The 24,135-nt window shown below is 41.6% G+C and overlaps 1 protein-coding gene across 4 annotated transcripts in view; it reads right to left on the reverse strand.

The window, feature by feature from the left end:
* szt2 (SZT2 subunit of KICSTOR complex) overlaps positions 1-24,135 on the reverse strand; it is a 195,857-nt gene that overhangs the window by 153,462 nt on the left and 18,260 nt on the right. For all 4 annotated transcript variants that reach the window (XM_078218778.1, XM_078218776.1, XM_078218777.1 and 1 more), the window contains 14 exons: positions 24,003-24,132; positions 21,482-21,627; positions 20,735-20,887; positions 18,497-18,611; positions 14,884-15,089; positions 14,044-14,280; positions 11,933-12,011; positions 11,474-11,568; positions 9,855-10,023; positions 8,880-8,994; positions 7,170-7,283; positions 5,928-6,128; positions 4,680-4,786; positions 87-222 (listed from right to left, as the gene is read on the reverse strand). In XM_078218778.1, coding sequence (XP_078074904.1) covers positions 87-222; positions 4,680-4,786; positions 5,928-6,128; positions 7,170-7,283; positions 8,880-8,994; positions 9,855-10,023; positions 11,474-11,568; positions 11,933-12,011; positions 14,044-14,280; positions 14,884-15,089; positions 18,497-18,611; positions 20,735-20,887; positions 21,482-21,627; positions 24,003-24,132 — 2,003 coding nt within the window. The remainder of the gene's footprint in view (positions 1-86; positions 223-4,679; positions 4,787-5,927; positions 6,129-7,169; positions 7,284-8,879; positions 8,995-9,854; positions 10,024-11,473; positions 11,569-11,932; positions 12,012-14,043; positions 14,281-14,883; positions 15,090-18,496; positions 18,612-20,734; positions 20,888-21,481; positions 21,628-24,002; positions 24,133-24,135) is intronic.

The following is a 24,135-nucleotide window of genomic DNA, read 5'->3' on the forward strand; positions in this document are numbered from 1 at the left end:
ATGAATGCTGGTGAAAAGGAAGTGAAGGCTAACGTCTCTCTTACAGCAGTAGGCTGTAGGGGTAGGAACTTAACAGTAAAACTTACCTGTAAAGGTGGCTGGCAAAAAGGTGAGCAGGATTTGCTGTGCATTCACAAGCCTGGCATAGCATCTCCATTGCGGTGTGCTCTCAGTTTCAACTGGAAGTACATTGTCCTCTGTCATATCAGCATTGCCAACACTCTAATCAATTAGAACAAAATGAAATACATTTATTACAAGACATGAAAATGTGGTAAGTTCAAGCAACCGGGATAAACCCTAAAAGATGCCCCAAATGTAACATGAATCACAGCATGTCCATAACATGCCTATCCAGCAGTCCAATTAATATTCCAGGTACTTCCTCAGATAAATATACAAAGTGAAACCTGCTACATCCACCCTATATTGTCACCATGATGGCACTTACTGTGATACAATGCAGAAACATCATTGCAATTTATCCCTTTGGATTCGAAACAGTTATTTGATGTTTTAACACACTGTGGCAGAATAATAGAGATTAGAGGATACGCAATGTGCTAGCATATTATGGAACTATAGAGCAGTCCACAATTTGGACAACTAAATCAACAATATGCTACCTTCAGGCAGTAATATCCAAGCATTGTAGGTTAGTGTCTAACTTCAGTAAGGTTTTATAAATAATAGATTTTATTGCCACTGGCAACAATTTAATGGAAATAATTAAACAGAGATATGGGCTAAACCTTGCATGCTGACACTTGGAAAAATTGGTTTATCCTGAACTCTAGATACCTAATTGGCAATCATAAGTGATTAAGTTTACACTAACCAACCCCTCACTTAGTATTAAATATAGGGTCATGGGTAATAAATTCATCACGTGGGATGGAACAAGTGATGCAATCATTCTTAAACTGAACTACCAAAACTTTGTGGATGGCACATATAGTTGACTGAAGAGTGTCCAAACACTGAGTGCTTCTGCGAAATACAGGGGTATACCAAAAGATTCCATTGGAAACAGCTTTAGAGTCAAATGTATGCTGTGATGGTCTCTGGTAGCTGAATCACTGTCATACAAGTTTTCAATGATACAAACTTTCAAAAATTATCTTCTGTCCTGAATTTGATAGCCCGAAACCAAACGAAGGGCAGTTACTAAGTATAGGAAATTTACTTCACAGGAGAACATTCGACCCATCGTATCCATTCCAGCCAATGGATCAATCCAGCCTCATCCCACTTTCGAGCTCTTGATGTACAGCCCTGTGCATTACAGCAATTTCAAGTGCACATTCAGGTATTTCTTAAATATTTGATGGATTCTGCATCTGTCACCCTTTCAGACAGTGAGTTCCAGATCCTCGGCAACCTTGAGATGGAAAACTCACTCAAAATCTCAAGGCAGTCATGAAGGAATCTCTGCTTTGCAGATGCTTGGGCAACCTTCAGGCTTAGAGGATACTCCAACCCTCTAGACGCCCTTGACCTTGCCTCTTGTAAGCATCAAGATTGGCTCAATGAAAACAATGAGGTAATCCATAAACTACTGGAGGAGAAAGCAACATCTAAAATGATAATTCATCATTATCCAAGCACGGTGTCAACCAAAACATCCGCAGGAATGTCCAAAGCAAATTTAGAGAGATGTTACACAGTTGGCCCAATCAGAAAGTTGACAACTTCAGTCATACGCTGATCAGAAAGGTTGGGAGTGATTCTACGATGTTCTGAAATCCGCTCGCAGAAAAAGCCCAAATTCAAGAAAGGTGTGCAGGTCACTTTAATAATATACTCAATCTGCCTTCATCCATCAATGAAGAAGCAATCAATAGATTGCCAAAGGTTTCCATCAATTGCCCTCTTGATGACGCTCACACACTTAGGAATAATGAATGCAATCAGATTCCTGTCTCAAAGCAAAGCTCCAGGAACTAATGCTATCTCAGCTCAGATCTACAAGACTGGAAGTCAATGCCAGGTATAAACATGGATTTCTTTCGCCCAATATGTCTGGGAACATGGTGGCATTTTGTAAAGAAGGCTGAGTGTCTGTGTGTGTACATACATGATTTAATTAAGCTGGGGGAAGGTAATAGAGCCAGCTTGTCTGGGATAGTTGAGAGATGAAAGGGGCAAAGGCAATTGCAGGTGTATGTATTTGGAATTGGATGGAATTTTCCAGCCCTTCCCATTGGCAGAATCGTTTGGGTTCCCTGATGGAGGGATGGGCGAGCCATGCAAAACGCCATAATCATTAGTGGGACCAGAAGATCCATCAGCAGCCAATAGTGAGACATCTCTGCTGTCAGATGATACAAGGTACCAGAACATCCTGCCCTATGTTTCAAAAAACAGTTTTAGTTCTGAACTTCTTTGGATTTCCACAGCAGAATCAAAGATGTTGAGTTGTGTGGTATACCTTTACTAAAGTAACTGCAGTTTGCCTTGGGTAATATTACCAGATTTGTATAGTTATGAATCTATAAGGGAGTTGTTGCCAAGAAGATGTTTACTTGTGTATTCTGACCAAATGGAGTTGTTTTTGGGGTGTTTTGTAAGACTGTTTTAACTGTGTAACTTTAATCTTGTGTGCTTATGTTTTCTTTTCTCCATGTTAATAGATCTGTTAATTTTTAAAATCCAAAAAGTCTTTCTGGAGTCCAGTACTTCTGGGTTCAGGAGTCTTTTTTTCTCCTTATTTTCAAAATATTTTAAAAACGTTGATGATCAGTAAGACAAGTACCCTCTGGGATTTGGCTTGCTCAGCAAATAAAATCTGCTGTGGTCATAACATAGGTCAAGAACCTCACTGAACTCGTTCAGTCAAAGTGGGAGCAAGAATACAAAGATGCCTTCAAAGATATTTGCACAGATGCACGGTGGCACAGTGGTGAGCACTGCTGCCTCACAGTGCCAGGGACCTGCGTTCGATTCCCGGCTTGGGTCGCCGTCTGTGCGGAATCTGCACATTCTCCCCGTGTCTGCATGGGTTTCCTCCAAATTTCCTCCCACAGTCCAAAAGACGTGCTGGTTAGGTGCACTGGCCATGCTAAATTCTCCCTCAGTGTACCCGAACAGGCGCCGGAGTGTGGTGACTAGAGGGTTTTCACAGTAACTTAATTGCAGTGTTAATGTAAACCTACTTGTGACACTAATAAATAAACTTTAAAAAAAACTTTAACTTTAAACTTTATGCCTCCACTTTCCACCTGTACAAGCTGAAAAGAATTCACTGATTGTGCGACAATCATAAAAGGACCTCACTCTTATCCAACACCGACAAAATTTGCACGAGGAACCCCTTAAACTGCTTAGTGCATCTCAACCCGAATCTGCTGCCAGACTCGGTACATTTCTGAAAAGTCGAGGAACCACCGGTATGGTGTTTGCAGTTAGACAGTTCCAAGAGAAATGCCAAAAACAGAACATGGACCTCCATGCACATTTGTGCATGGAAAGGAGATAGTCATCGACTTCAGGAAACGTAATGGAGAACATATCCCTGTTTACATCAACGGTGATGAAGTGGAGATGGTCGAGAGCTTTAAGTTTCTAGATCACCAACAATCTGTCCTGATCCCTCCATGTCGACACTATAGTTAAGAAAGCCCACTAACGCCTCGACTTTCTCAGAAGGCTAAGGAAATTCAGCATGGCCACTACGACTCTCACCAATTTTTACAGATGCACCATGCATCCTTTTCGGATGTATCACAGCTTGGTATGGTTCCCACTCTGACCAAGATCGCAAGAAATTACAAAGGGTTGTGAACCTTGCCCTGTCCATCACGCAAACCAGTCTCCCATCCATTGACTCCGTCTACATTTCCCGCTGCCTCGGGAAAGCAGCCAGCATAATCAAGGACCTCGCGCACGCTGAACATACTCCCTTCCACCTTCTTCCATCGGGAAAAAGTCTGAAAACACACACCAACTGACTCAAGAAAAGCTTCTTCCCTGCTGCCATCAGACTTTTGAATGGTCCTATCATATATTAAGCTGATCTTTCTCTTCACTCTACCTGTAACTGCAACATTATATTCTGCACCCTCTCCTTTCCTTCTCCCCTATGTCTGTCTCGCGCAAGAAACAATACTTTTCACTGTATCCCAATACATGTGACAATAATAAATCAAATCAAATTTGTTAACCTGACCAAGGCCTTACACAGTCAGTCATGAGGGCCTTTGGAAAATAAATTTTGGCTGCCCTGAGAAAATCATCACAATGGCTCAACAGTTCCATGCCAGCATGCTTGCGCGTGACCAGGATGACCATTCCCAGTCACTAATGGAGTCAAACAGGAATGCTTGCTGATAAATTTCAATTATTTTGATTTTATTCACATTGGGAAATAGACTTGAGATGAAAATGGAGAGAGGCGCTTTCTCAATCCCCTGCTGGATCAACACCTTGAATGATCTTACAAAGGACTATATTGATCAATATATTCCAACAGAATTCTTGGAGCAATTGTGAACAGCTTTTGGGTAGGTTGGAGCAGCAGTCCATTATATGAACTGAATTCATATGGTGCCAGCAGCACTGCAAACCTCTGTGTACCTTCCACATTTTGACAAAGGGTTAGTTCCTTTCTTTCCTTACAGATGCTGCCAGACCTGCTGAGATTTTCCAGCATTTTCTCTTTTGGTTCCACATTTACTGACCTGTAAGGTGCTGGTTGAACCCAGGATCTCTTTGTTACTTCCAAGGGTGTGTAGTGACATCATGGTGTCTTGTCTCTCCAACTTCTTGGTCACTTTCAGTGGCTCTTCTACAGAACAAGAAAAAGCACCCAAGTTCCTTCAGTTATTTCTGATTACAACATTTTGTTGAATCCAGTTCTCAAAATACAGAGCTATACTGACAGAGATTTGTTTCAAGTCAGAGTTGGCAGGAACTTTAACACAGACAGGACACCTTACCTTAAGTTAATTTTTTTACACAAGACAGGTGAGGTATTGCACTTTGGAAGGACAAACCAAGGTAGAACATACAAGGTAAATGGTAGGACACTGAAGAGTGCAGTAGAACAGAGGGATCTGGGAATACAGATACATAATTCCCTAAAAGTGGCGTCACAGGTAGATAGGGTCGTAAAGAGTGCTTTTGGTACATTGGCCTTTATAAATCAAAGTATTGAGTATAGGAGTTGGAATGTTATGGTGAGGTTGTATAAGACATTGGTGAGGCAGAATTTAGAGTATTGTGTGCAGTTTTGGTCACCTAATTACAGGAAGGGTATTAATAAGGTTGAAAGAGTGCAGAGAAGGCTTACAAGGATGTTGCCAGGACTTGAGAAACTGAGTTACAGAGAAAGGTTGAATAGGTTAGGACTTTATTCCCTGGAGCGTAGAAGAATGAGGGGAGATTTGATAGAAAGCATCATCATAGAAAGCATCATCATAGGGGTGTATAAAATTATGATGGGTATAGATAGAATGAATGCAAGCAGGCTTTTTCCACTGAGGCTGGGGGAGAAAAAAACTAGAGGACATGGGTTAAGGGTGAAGGGGGAAACGTTTAAAGGGAATATTAGGGAAAGCTTCTTCACACAGAGTGGTGGGAGTGTGGAATGAGCTGCCAGATGAAGTGGTGAATGCGGGCTCACTTTTAACATTTAAGAAAAACTTGGACGGGTACATGGATGAGAGGGGTGTGGAGGGATATGGTCCAGGTGCAGGTCAGTGGGACTAGGCACAAAAATGGTTCGGCACAGCCAAGAAGGGCCAAAAGGCCTGTTTCTGTGCTGTAATGTTCTATGGTTCTATGAGACACAAAGTATACTATGTACCACCATTCTCAGAAATGTCTTCAGATGCAGAAGTAGTGTAAAAAAAATGCATGGCAAACTTGTACCCCCGAGATTTATTAAGAAACATAGACGAAACATAGCTACACCTAGGTTATTTTACCTTTAACTGTTGGTAGAGTAAAAGGAACGGAATGACCATTCCGATCCCGCTGTACAATTTGCTGCATAAAAGTCATGTGGTCAGAGTCAGCTAGCGGCAACTCCCGGTCACCAAGATCCTGTTGCAAACAGCTATGGAAAAGATTTAACAGGATCTCATTGGGTAAAGAGGTAGTCTCCTTTGCACTCCCATCATCCTCTGCTGAAGAAAGGGAAACAACAGATAATAAGGTCCAAACATTCACAGGAAACCAGCTTTGGACAAGAGTGGAATAATTTACTGGAGTATCTGACTCAGAGTCATATCAGTAACCAGTTCCTGTGAAGAATGCAGTATTCCTATAGCTGTAAGCTAATCATTATTCAGAGATATATTATTTGTTCCCTTTTTAAACTACCACTTCTTAAACACAACCAAGAAATTATTGTTGGGAAAATACATATAATCATAGAATAGAATCATAGAATACCCAAGGTGCAGAAGGAGGCCATTCGGCCCATTGAGCCTGCACCGAGAACAATCCCACCCAGGCCCTATCCCTGTAATCCCACGTATTTACCCTGCGAATCCCCCTGACACTAAGGGGCAATTTAGCATGACCAATCAACCTAACCCGCAATCTGTGGAGTGTGGGAGGAAACTGGTGCACCCGAAGGAAATCCACTCAGAGGAGAACGTGCAAACTCCACACAATCACCCAAGACTGGAATTGAACCCGGGTTCCTGGCACTGTGAGGCAGCAGTGCTAACCACTGTGCCACTATGCCACCCTCCCCTCTGCTGCCTGAATGTTTCATCATTACTTGCTTCTCTGCATTATTGTTTTTAAATTGTGGAACAAATAACTTTCCCCAACAATGTTATTCATGGACATTGAAAGAACACAGGACTGCATGGAAATCAGTTCCAGTTAAAGGTCCTTCCCTAGCCACTCATCATCAGCCCCTGCTTCATGCTACATGGTAAAGCAAACACTCAGCATGGTATTTACACTTCCCACTCTCTCCCAGTCAACTACTGTTGCAGGTCCGAATAGCAGGTCCGAATAGTGCAGAGCTCTCCTTCTTACCACATGCATAACGTATGTATAATCTTAGAGCAGCAGGTAAGTGGTATAGAAATGGTTTGCACCCATATTTGCATAGAATTGCACAACACAGTGGTCCAAGATGTACACCTTCATTGCACAGAAGCAATTAGAGTATCCTTCATTTCAAGGAAAGCATAACACTGAAACCTTACCTTTAGTCAACATGTGGAAAAATAGCTCTATTTGTTGACACTTTGCTAAAAGCTTCATCAGATCAAACTGGAATGGTACAGCTCGGATGAAATCATTCTCTCCTTCATAATCACCTGCTTGAAAGAGACAGGGCAATCAATCCAGATACATGGAGGAGTAAAAAAGGGGCAGAATAAAGCACAGATAGCATTCTCAGGCTGCCAGAGGCCCTCTAATTTAAAGTAGATATATCAGCAAGCTTATTATTGGAAAAATTTAAAAAAACTAATGGAAACTGGTGCAGAGAATAATTGGAATAATTATAAAACAATCCAGTCAAGGGTTGAGTTAGATCGAGAGAATAATAGCAAGCTAGAGAAGCCATGAAACAATTACACAACAAGCAATCTGTTAAAATACTGAAAAGAGTGGTAAGATTGCACTGTACTGCCATATCAGACAGGCACTGCAGACAATAGGCATAATGGTTCTCCCAATGGCCTGATGGATATAGCATTGCTTAGTGTTGCACAAAGTCACACAGGCCAAGAGGAGCTCAATCACTGTAAGAGTCAGGGCACTGGCAACAACGTTTCAGAACTAATGGGTGCTTTCTTGAACTGCTGCAGTCCTTTGTTGTGTAGGTACACCCACAGTGCTGTTAGGGAGGGATTTTGACCCTATGACATTGAAGGAACTGCGATGCAGTTCCAAGTCAGGATGGTGAGCGACCTGGAGGGGAACTTGAAGGTGGTGGTGTTCTCATGTGTCTACTGCCCTTACCCCTCTAGATGGTAATAGACTTGGATTTGGAAGGTGCTGTCTAAAGAGCCTTGGTGAGTTGCTGCAGTGTATCCTGTACCCAATAGCAGCTCAATATCAGTGCATTCCTGCTCACTAATCACTCCAGTGTGTGGCAATTTTCTCAATGAAATGACTGCCAACTTCTGTTAAGACTCTTACTTCTGATAAAGGGAGATAGAGACGGAAAACATTTTACATGCAATGGGGGACAATCTTGCATTCAAGTACACACAGTATGAAAGAACACAAAATAAATAGCTTCAAAGCTTATTCAGTAAAAGGCAGGTAAAGAATTCAGGTAAAGGAGGGACCCAAAATTGAAAACAAGAAGTTTGCAGAAATCAGGCAAAATATTTGCGAATAACTTTGGGAGGGAAAAGGTAAAATTGGTGAAAATTGAAATGAATCCTCTGAATAAACGCAGCACTATTTAACCTAAATATTCATTTGGAAAAAAGATGGAAACTAGACAATTCAGTGAACTAGAAGACAAACCTCCACAGAGCACTTGAGGTACAACTGACAGCATGTCACTTCTCATTGCAAGGGTCTTACAAGAGACATATCTGAGCAGCCTCCGATCAGATCATAGTAGTCATAGACCTTTTTAAGGGTAATTAGGAATGGGCAATTAATGCTGGCCTAGCCAACAAAACCCACATCACATGAAAGAATTTTTAAAAAATGAGGGACCACACAACTGTCGAACATCAATGACAGTAGTAACTACATGCAAAGGTAGCCCAGTAGAACAGTGGATCAACACTTCAGTGCAATCTTCCTACTTTTGGTAGATGGACTGGCTTTCTAGTGTTCATCTGTTCTTTTCATTATTTGATAAAGACAATTCAGCAGTGTGCAAACTTCAACACCTTTCTTCGCTTCTAAATTTATATTCCTAACTTTCATGTCCTTTGGGCCCCTACCTTCTGTGCTCCTTGATCCCCATATTGGCAAGATGTAGTCCTTATTCTGACAAAGCTGACTTAGATGTTCAAAGGTCAACATGGAAGATACACACGCATGGTCTCGTGGGTAAATCTAAGGGGGGGAAAAGAAGTTACATCTATGAGAATACTTCACAACACCAACCCTTGCAGAATATCGCCAACATGAAACAAAAGCCTCTTTAGAGGGAAATTCATTTATTAAGCCTACAGAAGACTCAAAGGTCAACGTCAAAGCAATATTTCTACAAAGTTTAGAATCCTGGGAGCCTTAAGAAAAATTTGTTCACCCATCCCAAAGGAGGACATGACTATAGGGAAGATGTTGGTATCGCTAAAAGAAATTACAGTGTGTTATACCTGGCCTGCATTTAACAGGAAAATTAAAACACCAGTTTGAAATTGTCACAGGCTTTTCTGTACCTTCCTTAACAGAAAAACTAACTTCAGAACATCAGGTCCTTTTGTGCATTATCTATATATTGTTCAGTTTCTCTTTACTGTTGGATTATCTACGGGCAACGGACAGCATATGTCACATAGCAGGGACTGCCTGACTCACGTGTGTGTGTTGGCATTAATTTCCAAACATACACACAGTAAACTCCAGGCACAAGGTATCAACTCACTGCACTTGGGTAGTTAATGACTCCCGAACCCCTATACACTGTAAAATCAGCATGTTTATGCCCCGAACAAGATAGTGGAACAGACACTGCTCCAAACTGATACCGGCGAACAGAATGACTCAAGTACTTGACAGAGGAGTTGGGACTCATCTGTCCAGCATTACATACGTGTCTGATCTGTATACATCACCTGCATCTCTGTACCCCACACATAATTACACAGTGTGTACTGTATCTGGGTGCTGATTTTTAGTTTGCAATCTTCACACTCCCTATATGCAGAAGTCCTCTTAGCTGAGTTGAAGTAATTTCTCGTCTGACTTACTGCTTTTGGGATGTCTAAATAAGACAATCCATTCAAGTACTTTCGGCTGTCAGCAGAGGTGACCACATGACCGTTCTGAGGTTCCACCCAACACTCAGTCACCAAATTTAATTCTGTGTCAAGTTCAATCGCCTCAACTTCAGTATCATTATCATCATCTGTGGAAAAACTAGGAGAGAATTGCAAGCAGATCAGCAAAGATTTATATCATATGTAAGCAATATGTAGATTACACTCAAAAAATACAAGCAGCATTCAATATCTAAACGTACCAAAAGTGCAGCCGCTTACAAGGTAAGACTGGTAGTCAAGTTGTATTGCCCCGCGGTCCTTTTATTGCTCTTTAGGCAAAAGGTTCTTTCAGCTACATGCCATGTCTAGATCATTAAAAAGTCTCACAGCACTGGAATCACGAGCTTTCGGAGCGCTGCTCCTTCATCAGGTGAGTCAACTGATGAAGGAGCAGTGCTCCGAAAGCTCGTGATTCCAAATAAATCTGTTGGACTTTAATCTAGTGCTGTGAGACTTCTTACTGTGCCCCACCCCAGTCCAACGCCAGCATCTTCACAATATAGATCATTAAAATAACACATGGAACTTAATCGCCGAATCTAATGGGAAGAGGGCAGCAATTGGGAGGGAGCAAGTGATTAAGACTTATGGGATGGGGGTGGGGAGTAGAAAGAGAGGGCAAGAGGCTGGGACTTGTTGGGTATGGCAGATCTTACTACATATGTTGGGGGAGAAGAGAGTGGCCACAACTGACAGGAAAGGCATGTGCGTGGCTCCTTGTCGAGACGGGAATAGTCTATGTAAACTTCAATTTCAAGGAGCCACAATGTGCTCGCCAATAGTTTTCCCCTTTTCTAAAGGATAGAAACTCTTGCACTCCAGTCCACTGACACCAGCAGACCCAATATATTTATCAAAATGATCATTCTATGTGAGAGCGCCGGAAGGCTATTCGAATGTGGAGCAATCGCAGCTAAGCTCGATCCCTCTTCTTGCTTGGCCTTTGGGCAGGCTTTCTGGAAAGGGTTAATGGATGATAATGATCTCCCGCCTCCCGAACCAAAGATGCTGAAGAAAATTGTAGCAACTCAATTATTATTGCAACAGCAGGAACAGCTAATGCAGCAAAGATTACAAATTAAACTGTGACCTTCAGGTCTATGTGGCTTCATGCTACACTGGGCAATCTCTTTACGTATTTGGTCATCAAAGGAGCTAGCTGCCAAAACCATGAGCAGCCTAGTATATTTGATGAGGTGGCAGAATCACTAGCACGTTTGAATTCCCTGTCGTGGTACTTTCCAATAAAGGCAAGCTATATCACAGCTGGGCAGAGGCAATCTGTGAATGAATAATCTTTATAACTCCACAAAGTAAAATTCAACCTAATATCATCCTGATCTCTTGTTGAGTATCATTTCCAGAAATCTAGAATTAAAAAACTGCAGCAGGGATCCATTCATGCGTTCGCTATTTAGATTAAAAAGGGATCCTAAATAGGCAATGGCCATTTAACATCTCCATTGTGCAATCTGCTTAGTTCAGACCATAAGATACACACATTCCAGAAAACCGATAAACAGCAGTTTAATATATCACAATCTTACCTGTCTTTGGTAGATGTGGAGTGAGGTGGAAAGATAATGTACTGTACTAGACATGTGTGGAGCTCATCATTATCATCATCACATCTCGAAGTGACCTGCGCCAAACAAACTGTATCAATAAACAGCTCCAATAAAGCACATCTGCCAATCCCAAATGGGTAGAATGAACAGTTTCAATAATGCAGTGCACGCAACATGGATAATTAATTCTGAAAACAATTTCCTATCATTTCTCTCCAGCACTGCCTTCTCAAATACTCATAGGCTTTCCTGATAGGCTTCATCTAGTCTATTTAATTAAGCAGGGAGAGCTAGCCCTGACCAGGACACACAGACTCATATCCTAACTAGGAATCTTGTTTCCTTTACAATATATGATTGTCATTTTTAATCCGAATGCCCAAATACCTGGGCGGGTGAACTTTCATCAAGTGCACTCTAAGCACACCTTGCCCCTACCTTCATAGGTAACTCGATCACCATGGTGACAATGCCATCTCCAGTAGCAGCAAAGCGGAACCCTTCAGACAAGCGAATCCTACATAGTGAAACAGAGGAAAAAGGACAGTTAGGATGCAATAATAGAATCATAGAATCTACAGTGCAGGAGGCGGCCATTTGCCCCATCGAGCCTGCACCAACAACAAAACCACCCAGGTCCTATCCCTGAAACCCCATGTATTTACCCTCCTAATCTCCCTGACACTAAGGGGCAATTGATCATGGCCAAACAACCTAACCCGCACATCCTTGGACTGTTAGAATAGCTCTGTTAGAATCCATAGAATCCCTTCAAGGCAGAAGGAGGCCATTCGGCCCATCAAGTCTGCGAAAGAGCATCTTACCCAGCCCCATCCTAGCCCCGTAACCCTGCGCATTTACTATGGCTGATCCATCTAACCTGCACATCTTTGGACTGTGGGAGGATGCCGGAGGAAACCCACACATTCACGGGGAAAACGTGCAAACTCCACACAGTCACCCAAGGCTGGCGCTGAGGGTCAGCAGTGCTAACCGTTCTGCCGCTATTGGTGGCAGTTAGATTGGCTTTTACAGTTTATTTGCTGTGAATGGAAACATTATATTGAAAAGCAACTTAAATCTTTGTCTAGAAAATAAACTTATTTTCTCACAGCTCCTCTTTTAAACACAGGATATACTTCAATTGTGTCCAAATGATCTAATAATAGATTTGTAGCAAGGGCTTGAAAACTTTTATGTCCAGGGAACCGCCTGCAAATACTGACACCCTCTCATGGATAGTTGGTTCAGCAATGAAATACTATAAAACTAAATGCTATGGTGACCTTATTGAAATATACAAGATCCTGAGGAGACTTGACAGTGTGGATGCTGAAAGGATATTTCCCTTTGTGGGAGAGACTAGAACCAGGGGACAGAGTTTAAAAATAAAGGGCCTCCCATTTAAGATGAAGATGAGGAGAAACGTTTATTCTCTCAGAGAACCATTCGTCTGCGGAATTCTATTCCCCAGAGAGGAGTGAAGGCAGTCATTTAATATGTTTAAGGTTGAGTTAGATAAATTCTCGACTGACAAGGGAATCAAAGGGTAGCCAGGAAAGCAGAGGCCATCATCAGATCAGTCATGACTTTAATTGGCGGAGCAGGATTGAGGGGACAGCTGGCCTAGTCTTGTTCCTAATCCTATGTATATTTATAATAGACAGTGCTTTTACTACAGTAAACGACTGTCACAAGTACTAGCAAGAGATACGTTGTGTTCATGATCACAAGAAAAAAAATCAGAAGACTTTTTCCAAACCAATAGCAATGATTTGTTGCTTCCCTCTAGAATAATGGAAACACTCAATCACAATTTTAAAAAATCCTGTGCTTGACAGCATGTTCAGAGTCTTTTAAAGTCAATGGTTAACTTAGGTTTGTGGGCATTATTGCATTATTGATAGGTCAAGAAGCATATCGTGCACTACAAGCACGGACTCTTGCTATAACTTCAAGTCGATCCATGCTGCAAGAGAATGCTCATTGTACGTTCCTTTATTCTTACCAGTGAAATCTTCTCCTACCTGCAGATATCTATACTTGTTCCTTAGCTTGCATATTGTCACGTGCATATTTTAAGAAATGATGTGCATCATTAACACTATCAAAAAAACTACCCAGCTCATCAAAGATAAGAAAAACACTCTTGTGATTCTTGTTGATAAATGAGCAGTGATTGCAGGCACACTTTCGGAAATCCAGATCTCACGTCATCAAACTCACAGATGTCCAGACTTCCTAATGGAACCTCAAATATCTACTGATCTCAATTCGAAAGGCACAATTTAAACAAAGAAGAGGAATCAAGGTTTTGAAATAACAGGGATAGATTAGGAGGATGGAAAGCAACATTTTGGGCAAATTCAGGGTAGGATAGACAGACGATTAATTGAAGCTGTTGCAAACTAGGCTTGGCAGGAAGTATTTTTTGAAGCACTAAATCATGTGTTTATGGAATAGACTGGATAGACTGAACAGATTTGGTGCTTGATACTTTCTTAAAATATTTCCTCCACAGACCAAAACATTGTTAATAATGTTCTTACTCAGTAAGAGTGGAAAGCATCTGCGCCGCTGAAGTGATGGGCACTGATGGCCCCAAGCCTGGTTGCACGGACCATACCCAACGCTGATGATAAAAATAACGAGACAGGGAAGCGAGGGTGGAGGAAGCAGTGCGAGTGGTTGTCATTGTTGTGGCTCCCGACATAGATGCTGGGTGTCCACAATTGTCCAAGTTCAAGATAAAGGGAGTTCGATAGTCTGACGGGAGCTTCTCATACCTTAGTGGACATGAAATAACACGTAGTGAAAAAGCAGCCACATCCAAAAATCATCATTCTTACTCTCTTCACACAACTGTGGCATTCCTACCGTATTTTCCTACCCTTGAACCCCAAAATCTAAGGGAAACTAAATAACAAATGCAGATATCATCCATAAAAAGGTTACTGAATTTAAAATCATAACGATATTTGAATGGGTCATCCCCCACATACAAGTACCTCCTTTTATAAACTGACAAAGGGTCATCCTGACTCGAAACATTGGTTCTATTCTTTCCCCACAGATGCTGTCAGGCCTGCTGAGATTTTCCAGCATTTTCTGTTTTTGTTTCAGATTCCAGCACCCACAGTATTTTGCTTTTTTTCTTCCTTTTCTAACATTTTTTGGTAATACAAGCCCCTCGCCAGTATTAGTATATTACATAATGCTGTGTGTTACATTCAGTACTACACCATTTCTTATATGGGTATGCTAACATGCCGATATTCATCCGTAACATTGCACTTTATTTGATAAGCCAAAGTTATTTGGTGATTACAGTGAGTCAGGTTATGGTGTTGCAGCAGAGATTCCCGAATTTGTTGTCGCCTGACCAGTACCTAATGAGGAGCTTTTCCAATGGTTTTCTCAGTATCACAACACAAGGTCGATCAGAGAGTGCCAGCTGTGTGGCGGGAAGTGGGGGAGACTTTGAAGGCGAGGCATTCCCCTGATGTTTCCTTTTGACTTTTGGTGTTGCTTCTTTGCTCTGCACCCGCTGGGGAAAACGGAGTGACAGTATCTGATCCCTCAGTTCATCAACAATCTGCCAATATAACAATGGAGAATATTCAGCATTTGGTGCAGGGCTGAGTTATTGATTACAGTGACAATATCCAACCATACTAAACACCCCCACAGTCACTCAGACGTTGCAGACCAAAACTGGAACTTTGCTATTCAAGGATAGCGGAATTATATTTTTATATATTTTATTTATTTGTGTCACAAATAGGCTTACAGTAACACTGCAATGAAGTTACTGTGAAAATCTCCTAGTCGCCACACTCCGGCCTCTGTTCGGGTACACTGAGGGAGAATTTTAGCATGGCCAATGCACCTAACTAGCACGTCTTTTAGGAGGAAACCAGAGCACCCGGAGGAAACCCACACAGACACGGGGAGAATGTGCAGACTCCACACAGACAGTGACCCAAGCTGGGAATTGAACCCGGGTCCCTAGCGCTGAGTGCTAACCACTGTGCCGCTCCTCTTATAAAAATTATGAGCTTATTGATCATCATAGCATTTACTAATAAAGAAAATAACAGCTTTCTATCTCTCACATTAATAAAAAGCAATCTGACATGAATTCTCATGGGATATTCGATTCTTGTTGTTTTAGTACTTGCAAAGACATATACTAGCCGAATGCGATTTATGCTCTTATCTTTTGTTCTTCCTTCCAATATAACCGCTTAATGCAGTGTGCAGTTGCTAACTTATCATTACTGGAGGTTTCAAAATTCCAGCAATGATTACTACGCTGGTCACATAGGGATTGCAGAGAATATACAGCACAAAGCCACCTCCCACCACCTCATGAATGTTTTAGCAACTTGGGATGAAGAGAATGGATGTAGAATAATTCCAATCTCTCAGTGTCGGTGTTGTTCCTTTAAATAAGTGGGGAGCAAGCACATTTCTGCCATTTGGCTACATTATTCACATTACTCCTTTTGTATACTTGAAAGAGATGGCCTTGATATAATAAACACTTAAATCTCTGCACTACGTGTAATCACACTATTTTGCAAAATTAATGAATAACGTGAAAAAGCTCCATAAGTAGAAATGTAATTTGGCTCAAGCAATCCTCTATGTTTCACTTAAACCTCCCCCAGTCTATTCTTATCAATCATCAGTCAGCCCTATGGTTCATCCACCTCAAAGTCAAGACATTGCTGGAAGAGAGATGCCTCATTGGATGATTAACAGAAGGTAATATCCTCAGCCATGATTGCTGCTTATTTTGTATCAAACCTCATCCAGCAATAACTATCCATATGCCTTGAGAGGCCAGATATTAATTATTTTCCAATCCCTAGTCACATTTGCTGAGACTGACACCATCTCCATGTTCCAAGGCGAGTGACTAAATATAACTGACTAAATGACTAGTCTGTCATTTATTCTAACTTCCAAGATCTAATGAATCATCTCTTGGGCATCTTGCTGTTTCAGCACAGCAGCATTACTCATTTAGCTGCAGCGAATATGTCCAAGTTATGGCCATGGGACACGTTAATCAAAGTGCAATTCAGGTCTATTCGTACCTGTACTTCTTACTTGCTGATTGTCCATTTGGAAATTAGTGGGCGTTTGGGCATGAAAAGGGCCGTTTGTGAAATGGTTCCTTCATTGGGGGATATATCCTATACCTATGAACCAAGATCTGTTCGTAGTTGCAGGGTGTAATATAAACAAACTAATGGGAACATGGTTCTAAACTCTACAGTGGTCCACAAGACCATGTAGACAAATCACCTGGATATCCAGTTATAATTTGGTTATAATTTATCATTTTAATTTAAAAATGTGTCTGCACTTAGGAGAGGAGGAGGTACAGATATTTTCTTTCAACTCCAACTGTAACCTAAATACATTATTCAACAAGCTATAGAATTCGGTCCTAGAACGTAATACTGATTGTGCATAACCTCCAAACCAATTCCATATCTGATTTGTACCTTAATACCTACTTCTTCAAATCTTATTCTTTTCATATATGATGGACTATTTATATTATTTCATGGTTGCTCCATCATCTTCAGAACTTGGACCCAAATGTTCATCTTCTTATTTGAGTTATGATATGCATTTTGTTAATGCACAATTATTACATTCTCAAGACTGACTCCTCTTCTCCCCCCCCCCCCCCAACCCTGACTCCCTGCAAAATTGATCATTCACTGCCAATGTTTTAAGTCTTAACCTGCTTCTTAACAAATTCAGATAATTCATTCCATTAACCTTCGCTATACCTATCTCACCTGGTCAAATCTACTGACATTCTGATCACCACCATTCAACTGCTATGAAACCTCAGCAGGCTCGAGGGTTCAGGTGGCCTCCTCCTGCCCCTGTCTTCTACGTTAACATTTTTCAACTGGCTAAGCCTACGATTAACAACTAAAATGCTTCAATTCCAAATGCACTATGAGAAAACAGTCTTCAACTAGTCCCATAGATCTGAAAGATTACACCAGTGGGCTACTTAATTTCTGGGTTATTTCCAGAGCTTAAACCTACTTTAGGAGCAAACATTTTTTCTAAAAGTCAATCTTTTCTCTTAAAGTGATGACAATTTACAACTAAAACATTTTAATATAAATACCATGCTTCCTTAGTTGAAAAAAGCAGCATGGCCTTTGTGGAAAGGTTATACTTGTATCTGAACAATTGCTTCAAGTGTAACAGTTAAATTATTTTGTTGGAACAAAGACACTTTGTAACTGGAATAGATTGAGGAGGAAGGGAGGGAGTAAGCAAGGAAATAAAATAATCAGAGAACTGGGAAAATAGTTTTCAAGTCTTGTAAAATTAAGAAATCTGCAAGTTTCTTCCAGAATTCCTAATTTGGGAGTAATGTGCTGTTAGGTGAAAAATTACAACTTTTGGCTCTTGGATTAAAGGGAATGGCAATACACCTTCAGTATCAATGTAGCAAAAGGTTCCAAGGCACTTTACAGCAGCAGGAAGAAACATCATTTAACACTGTTACTCAAGAGGTTGGTGTAGGTGGCCAAATTTTGGTCAAAGAAATAGGTTTCAATGAGTGTCTGAAAAGAGGAAAATGACGTAGAGAGGCAGAGGGATGTAAGAATTCCAAAGCTTTGAGTCCTAAGCAACTGGGGACACATTCATCAATGATGGGGCTATTCAAGTTGTGGATGTTTTGGAGGCCAGAATCAGGGGAGTACAGACATGCAGATATCTCAGAGTTTGTGGGGTTGGAAGAAATGACAGAGATAGGGAGGGGCAAGGCCACAGACACGACAAAAAAAACGTCTAGTGGTTTTCAATTGGTCCTAATCTGGTGGTTCAGAAAAGAAACTATAAACATCCCAAAACCCAGCCAAATGCTGTAGTGAGACAGACTACCATTCCTCTAACAGCACAGCTAATTGTTCTCCATATCATGGCACACATCCCAGCTCCCAAAAATCATACCTTATTCCTAGCTTGTGCTTGCATCCCAATCGGAAATCCCAGGCGAAGGACCATGCACGGAGCTTTGGAAATAACTCGGACAAGGTAAAAAGAAGAAGGCGGCTGATCCATTCCACTACAAATTAAACACATATTATTTTGATTCAACAACACCCTGAGGTGAAGTATGTTGGAAGTAAAGGTGCTCAATCCTTGTACATAAAATTTCCTCCCCGCCCCAGGCTGAGTTAACTCCCTTGCTTGAGTGAGACACAATCCTCTAAAGAGACATTGACAAGTTAAGCAAGTGGGCAAAAAGTTGGCAAATGGAGTGTAATGTGGGAAAATGTGGAGTTGTTCAAATTGGAAGGGAGAACAAAAGAACAGAGTATTATTTAAATGGAGAAAAACTTGAGAAAGCGGTCCTAATTTCAAAGGGGTTGGAGTATAAGAGTCAGGAAACATTGCTGCAAATTTACAAAGTACTGGTGAGCAGTTTTGGTTCCCTTATTTAAGGAAAGATATTATTTCATTGCAGTTCAGAGGAGGTTCACTAGGATGATCCCCGGTATGGAGGGATTGTCTAATGAGGAAAGGTTAAACAGGTTGGGACTCCAATCACTGGAATTTAGAAGAATGAGAGGTGAGCTCATCGAAACATAAGGGCTGCAGTTCTCCCATCCCGCTGCAGATTTTTTAGTGCAGCGGGCCGGGAGTTTCAAGCACCAGCCGAAGCGCACAATCCGCGCAAGGCGTCCGGCCCTGAGCGCATCGCCCAGCGCCGTCAGTTCCTCGGTGCATCATAAATTATGCAGTGGGTAATTTGAATATCATTTAAAAGACATTAACGAGCCCGGGACTTTAAACTATAGCTCCCCACTAATGGTGAGCTGGCGGCCTAACCCCGCTGGAGTGAAGGGCGGGACATTCGAGGCCCCCAAGAGGGTCGGGCGGTGGGGGGGGGCAGGCCTGGGCTTTGGTACCTTGGCAAGCCAGCCTGGCACGGTCAAACGGGAGAAGTGCCAATGCCCAGGGGGCATCTTGGCACTGCCCACCAGGAATGGGGCAGTGCCATGGGGGCAGGGCCTCTGGGAGTGTGATCAGTGGGGTGGGGGTCCTGCTGCCACTCTGCAGTTGGGATCGATGGGGGAGGGAGGGAGGACAGTGATCGGGCTGGCCATCGGGGTGGGGGCAGCCTACTGTGGGGGTTGGGGCTGCAGGGGGAGTGGGGGGGGGTGGTGTCGACCAGCGATCAAGCAGCGGGAGGGTGGAGGGCCAGCGATGTGGGGCTGGCTAGCAATCGAGAGGCTGGCAGTGCGATCAGATCTCAGCACAGACAGATCGGCGCATGCACAGTGGCCCACTCAGCGCTCTGCTACCGGCCTCTCCAGCCCACTGATTTTTAATGGGATTTATGCTGAGGCACTCTACAGTGCACAGAGAATGGGAGATTCATTTTTAAACTCCCGCTGAAAAAAACGTGATTTACTCCAGTTTTCACGCGAATTCAACACTTTGAATTTTTTGGGGAGAATCGCCCCCAAGGTTTTTAAGGAGCTTGACAAGGTAAATGCTGAGAGAATGTTTCCCCTCATGGGAGAGTCTACAACCAGAGGGCATAGTCTGAGAATAAAGGGCGCCAATTTAAGACTGAGATAAGGAGGAATTTCTTCTCGCAGAGGGTTGAGTGTTTGGAACCCCTTGCCACAGAGAGCTGGGGGCAGAGTCCTTGTGTGGGTTTAAAGCTGAGACGGAGATATTTTTGATCAGTAAGGGAATCAAGAGTTACAGGGAAAGAGCAGGAAAGTGGACATGAGGAATGTTGGATCAACCTTGATAATAGTGAATGGTGGAGCAGGCTCAAGGGCCTGAACCTGTGATCTTTTGGTCTCTTAAATTTGGGCAACATCCCATATCCCATGGATGAATAATAATAAAAGGACTAAAACAAACAACTCAAGTAATCTCCATATCTCAGGCTAAACTCTTGGGTATAGCACATTAATGCCATCTCAGAAACCCATGTATGATAAAAAGAACTGCATTCCCCACCATTTTGACAGTGCCAACTAACTACCGAAGAATTGACCTGCTCTTGGTCTTAAATAGATTATGTGTTGGCATTTCTGAAACAAAGCGTAGAACATTACTCTCGTTGGATTCTGCACAGCCACACTATCATATTCTGCAACACCCTCCAAAGTTGTTAGCTCCACAAATTTTATAACTGAAGAAATATTAAGCAAAACAAATTCTTACTTATAATGGAGTTTAACATAGGAGTATCCTTCTACCAGCACAAAACTGCTCCAATCCCGCAAGAGGGAAGTTAGTGCAGAGAGAGAGATGCGACACTGGATAGTACTGTATCGACCATTACTTCCTGGCGTATGGATATGTTTCGGCACTGGGCTAAAGAGAAGAGGGTAAAAACACTTTTAAACAAGCGCTACAGACAATAAAAATCATGATATCAAGTTTGACAATGTGTGCGCCACACGCACAGATTAACCCATTAAAAGCATATTTTCCCTATATTTTATATTTATTTTTAAGAACATAGGAACATAAGAACTAGGAGCAGGAGTAGGCCATGCGGCCTCTTGAGCCTGCTGCGCCACTCAATTAGATCATGGCTGATCTTTTTGTGGACTCAGCTCCACTTACCCGCCCGCTCACCATCACCCTTAATTTCTTTACTGTTCAAAAATTTATCTATCCTTGCCTTAAAAACATTCAATGAGGTAGCCTCAACTGCTTCACTGGGCAGGGAATTCCACAGATTCACAACCCTGTGGGTGAAGACATTCCTCCTCAACTCGGTCCTAAATCTGCTCCCCCTTATTCTGAGGCCACGCCTCCGTATTGCTGCTACAAAAGATCTTCTTGGAACAAAACCACAATATTAACTGGCCAGAATGGGGAAGCACGTTTCCAACCTCTCTCGAATCTGAGGGTGAGTGTACGTTGACTAAATGAAGCCAGGTGAATACAGTGCCAACTTACATATCATGTTCCAACAGTATGCCAATACGATGCATGTGAAGCCACCGCTGCCAGAAGCTGGCATCCATAGATAAGATAGGCTTCCAATAAGAGGCAAACTGGGATTGGCTGGAGTCCTTAGAGCCACTATGCTGCAGTGACAGCACCTAAGGAAATGATTGGTTACAATCTTCTTTACCATCAAAAACATGCAATTCAACAACACAAATCTGAAATGTAGAAATCTGACCTCAAGTACCGAACAAACTGCACACTTTAGTCAGAAACTTAAGAATAGCCAAATTTACTGGCCAAAAAAAAAAATCAGTAACAGTGCCTTATCTGCAATGGTAGTTATGGTATGTCTGTATAGCGTGCAAGAAACAATACTTTTCTCTGTATCCCAATACATGTGACAATAAAATCAAATCAAAGGAGGGGGATCTTTCTCCCCTCCCAAAAAAATCTCTTCACACTCATCCATCAGGAAAAGTTATTTTAGATAACTAGATAGCTCTTTTAAAAAGCCAAATGGCTTCTTACTATGCTGTACAATTCTAAGTTGTAGTTAATCTTCATTTATTCATCAAGAACAACCCTAAAGGTCTCTGGTTTGCAGCACTCAACTGCTGCTCAAATAATTCTATATTTTTTTATCTTCATTGCTTTAGCTGGAAGATTTGATTTGACTTATTATCGTCTCACGTATTAGTATACAGTGAAAAGTATCGTTTCCTGTGCACTATACAGACAAAGCATACCGTACATAGAGAAGGAAAGAAGAGAGTGCAGAATGTAGTGTTACCATTCCAGATATCGGTTGCTCTTTGTGTGAAGAATTTCAAATCTAAATTTGCTTTTTAATATTTCGAATTTGCATCTCATCATACTCTTGCAATTTAGATTGAAGTTATTTCCCAGATTCAGTTTTTCCACATGTTTACTGTGCTATTTGCTACTATAGGACACTTTGGGGAAATCATAGTTCAAGGGTGAAAAACCAAATTCTCTCCATAGATTTCTTGTAAACTAGACCTGGGAATCAGTCTTTTGGTTTTACTTCGCACTGTGCACCAGTATGAGAGTGTTTCCCTTGTGTCTCAGTGATTAACAATGGACATGGCACTTAAGACTGCAGTCTGATCACGGTACTGCATGGTCGCATCACGACTTACTCTGATATGAATTCTACTGTTCTAACCATAATTCAATATTCTATCAGTTTTGTTGCCTGCTGCTCTGCAGTGGTTGGGTATATTGATCGTTGAACCTACTAAAATGCCCCAACATTTTCATCCTTGGCCGGCTCAATATATTAAGGGAAGTCATTTTATTTTCTTCCTACCAGCAGTACACATTTATTTATTTTTTGCATTCATTCACGGGATGTGAGGGTCGTTGGCTAGGCCAGTATTTATTGCCTTTGGGAAGGTGGTGATGAGCTGCCTTCTTGAACTGCTGCAAACCATGTGGTGTAGGTACACCCACAGTGCTGTTAGGAAAGGAGTTCCAGGATTTTGACCCAGCAACAGTGAAGGGGCGCCGATATATCTCCAAGTCAGGATGGCAAGTGGCTTGGAGAGGAACTTGCAGGTGCTGGTGTTCCCATGTGTCTGCTACCCTTGTCCTTGCATTTGCAATTGTTCTTCCCACTTACTTATTTTGTCCAACTGAGAGATTTCTCAGCTGCACATCTTGGTTTTGGTATCATACCACGTAAGGAAGCACCAAACCTTCGCAAAAGCTTAATCGAAATTGGATTTCCTGCATTGCCCACTGCCATTAACAAAATGGAATTGCTTTTTTTTTTGAACCATTTATATCTTATGAGCAAGTATGAAATCTGTAAAAACAAAATTCTGATGCTGACAGAATCAGGTTGCGCAATACCAAAAAAGCTCATTTGTCATCTTATACTTGTTAGTGTTCAGAATTAATCATACCTAATGGTGCATTCTTTAACTCATAAGTACAGCTACGTTAAGGGCACGTCCCATCAAGTTAACTATTGATTGATTCTTAATTTTAGGACAGACAGATTGATAAAGGTTTGAGCATATTCTAAATGGGGCTGGAAATGTTATCGAGAAAGCATTTGGTCAATCTAAATAAATTTGACAGGCATTTATAAAGATGACCTTTACTTCCCCTTTCCCTTCTGCTAATCTTATCACTGATATGGTAAGCAAGCAAATTTAAAATGGGTTCACTAAGCAATTTTGTACGGAAAATATAGATTCTTACTGCATATAAATGTCCAATGTTAAAATTATTTTGAAACAAATACACAGATATAAAAACGAATTTGCATTTATATAGAGACACAGGCAATATCCACCAAAAAAACTCAACACTTGCTATGTCAAGTAAACACAATTTTTTCTTTTGCTGCTTTTGCAGAGCCTCATGAAAATCAGTTTTTTCGCGAATAAACAAGCGAATGATCGAAACAGGGTCCACAGAATCAATCAGAATATCTACGGAATCAATTTTTTTTTTCAATTCAGGTGATTTTGAAATATATTCATTTATAAATATTTACCGGTGTGGTAGACCCTGGAGGGATGTAGAATAACGGAACCCCATTCTTGGTGCTCTCCGGGATGGTGTAATGTTCAGGAATAGTGTTGAAGGATTTGAGATGAACTAGCATCTGATCTGTCTGATTAATGCTA

The sequence above is a fragment of the Mustelus asterias genome, chromosome 8 (genome assembly GCF_964213995.1).
Source record: "Mustelus asterias chromosome 8, sMusAst1.hap1.1, whole genome shotgun sequence".
Taxonomy (NCBI): domain Eukaryota; kingdom Metazoa; phylum Chordata; class Chondrichthyes; order Carcharhiniformes; family Triakidae; genus Mustelus; species Mustelus asterias.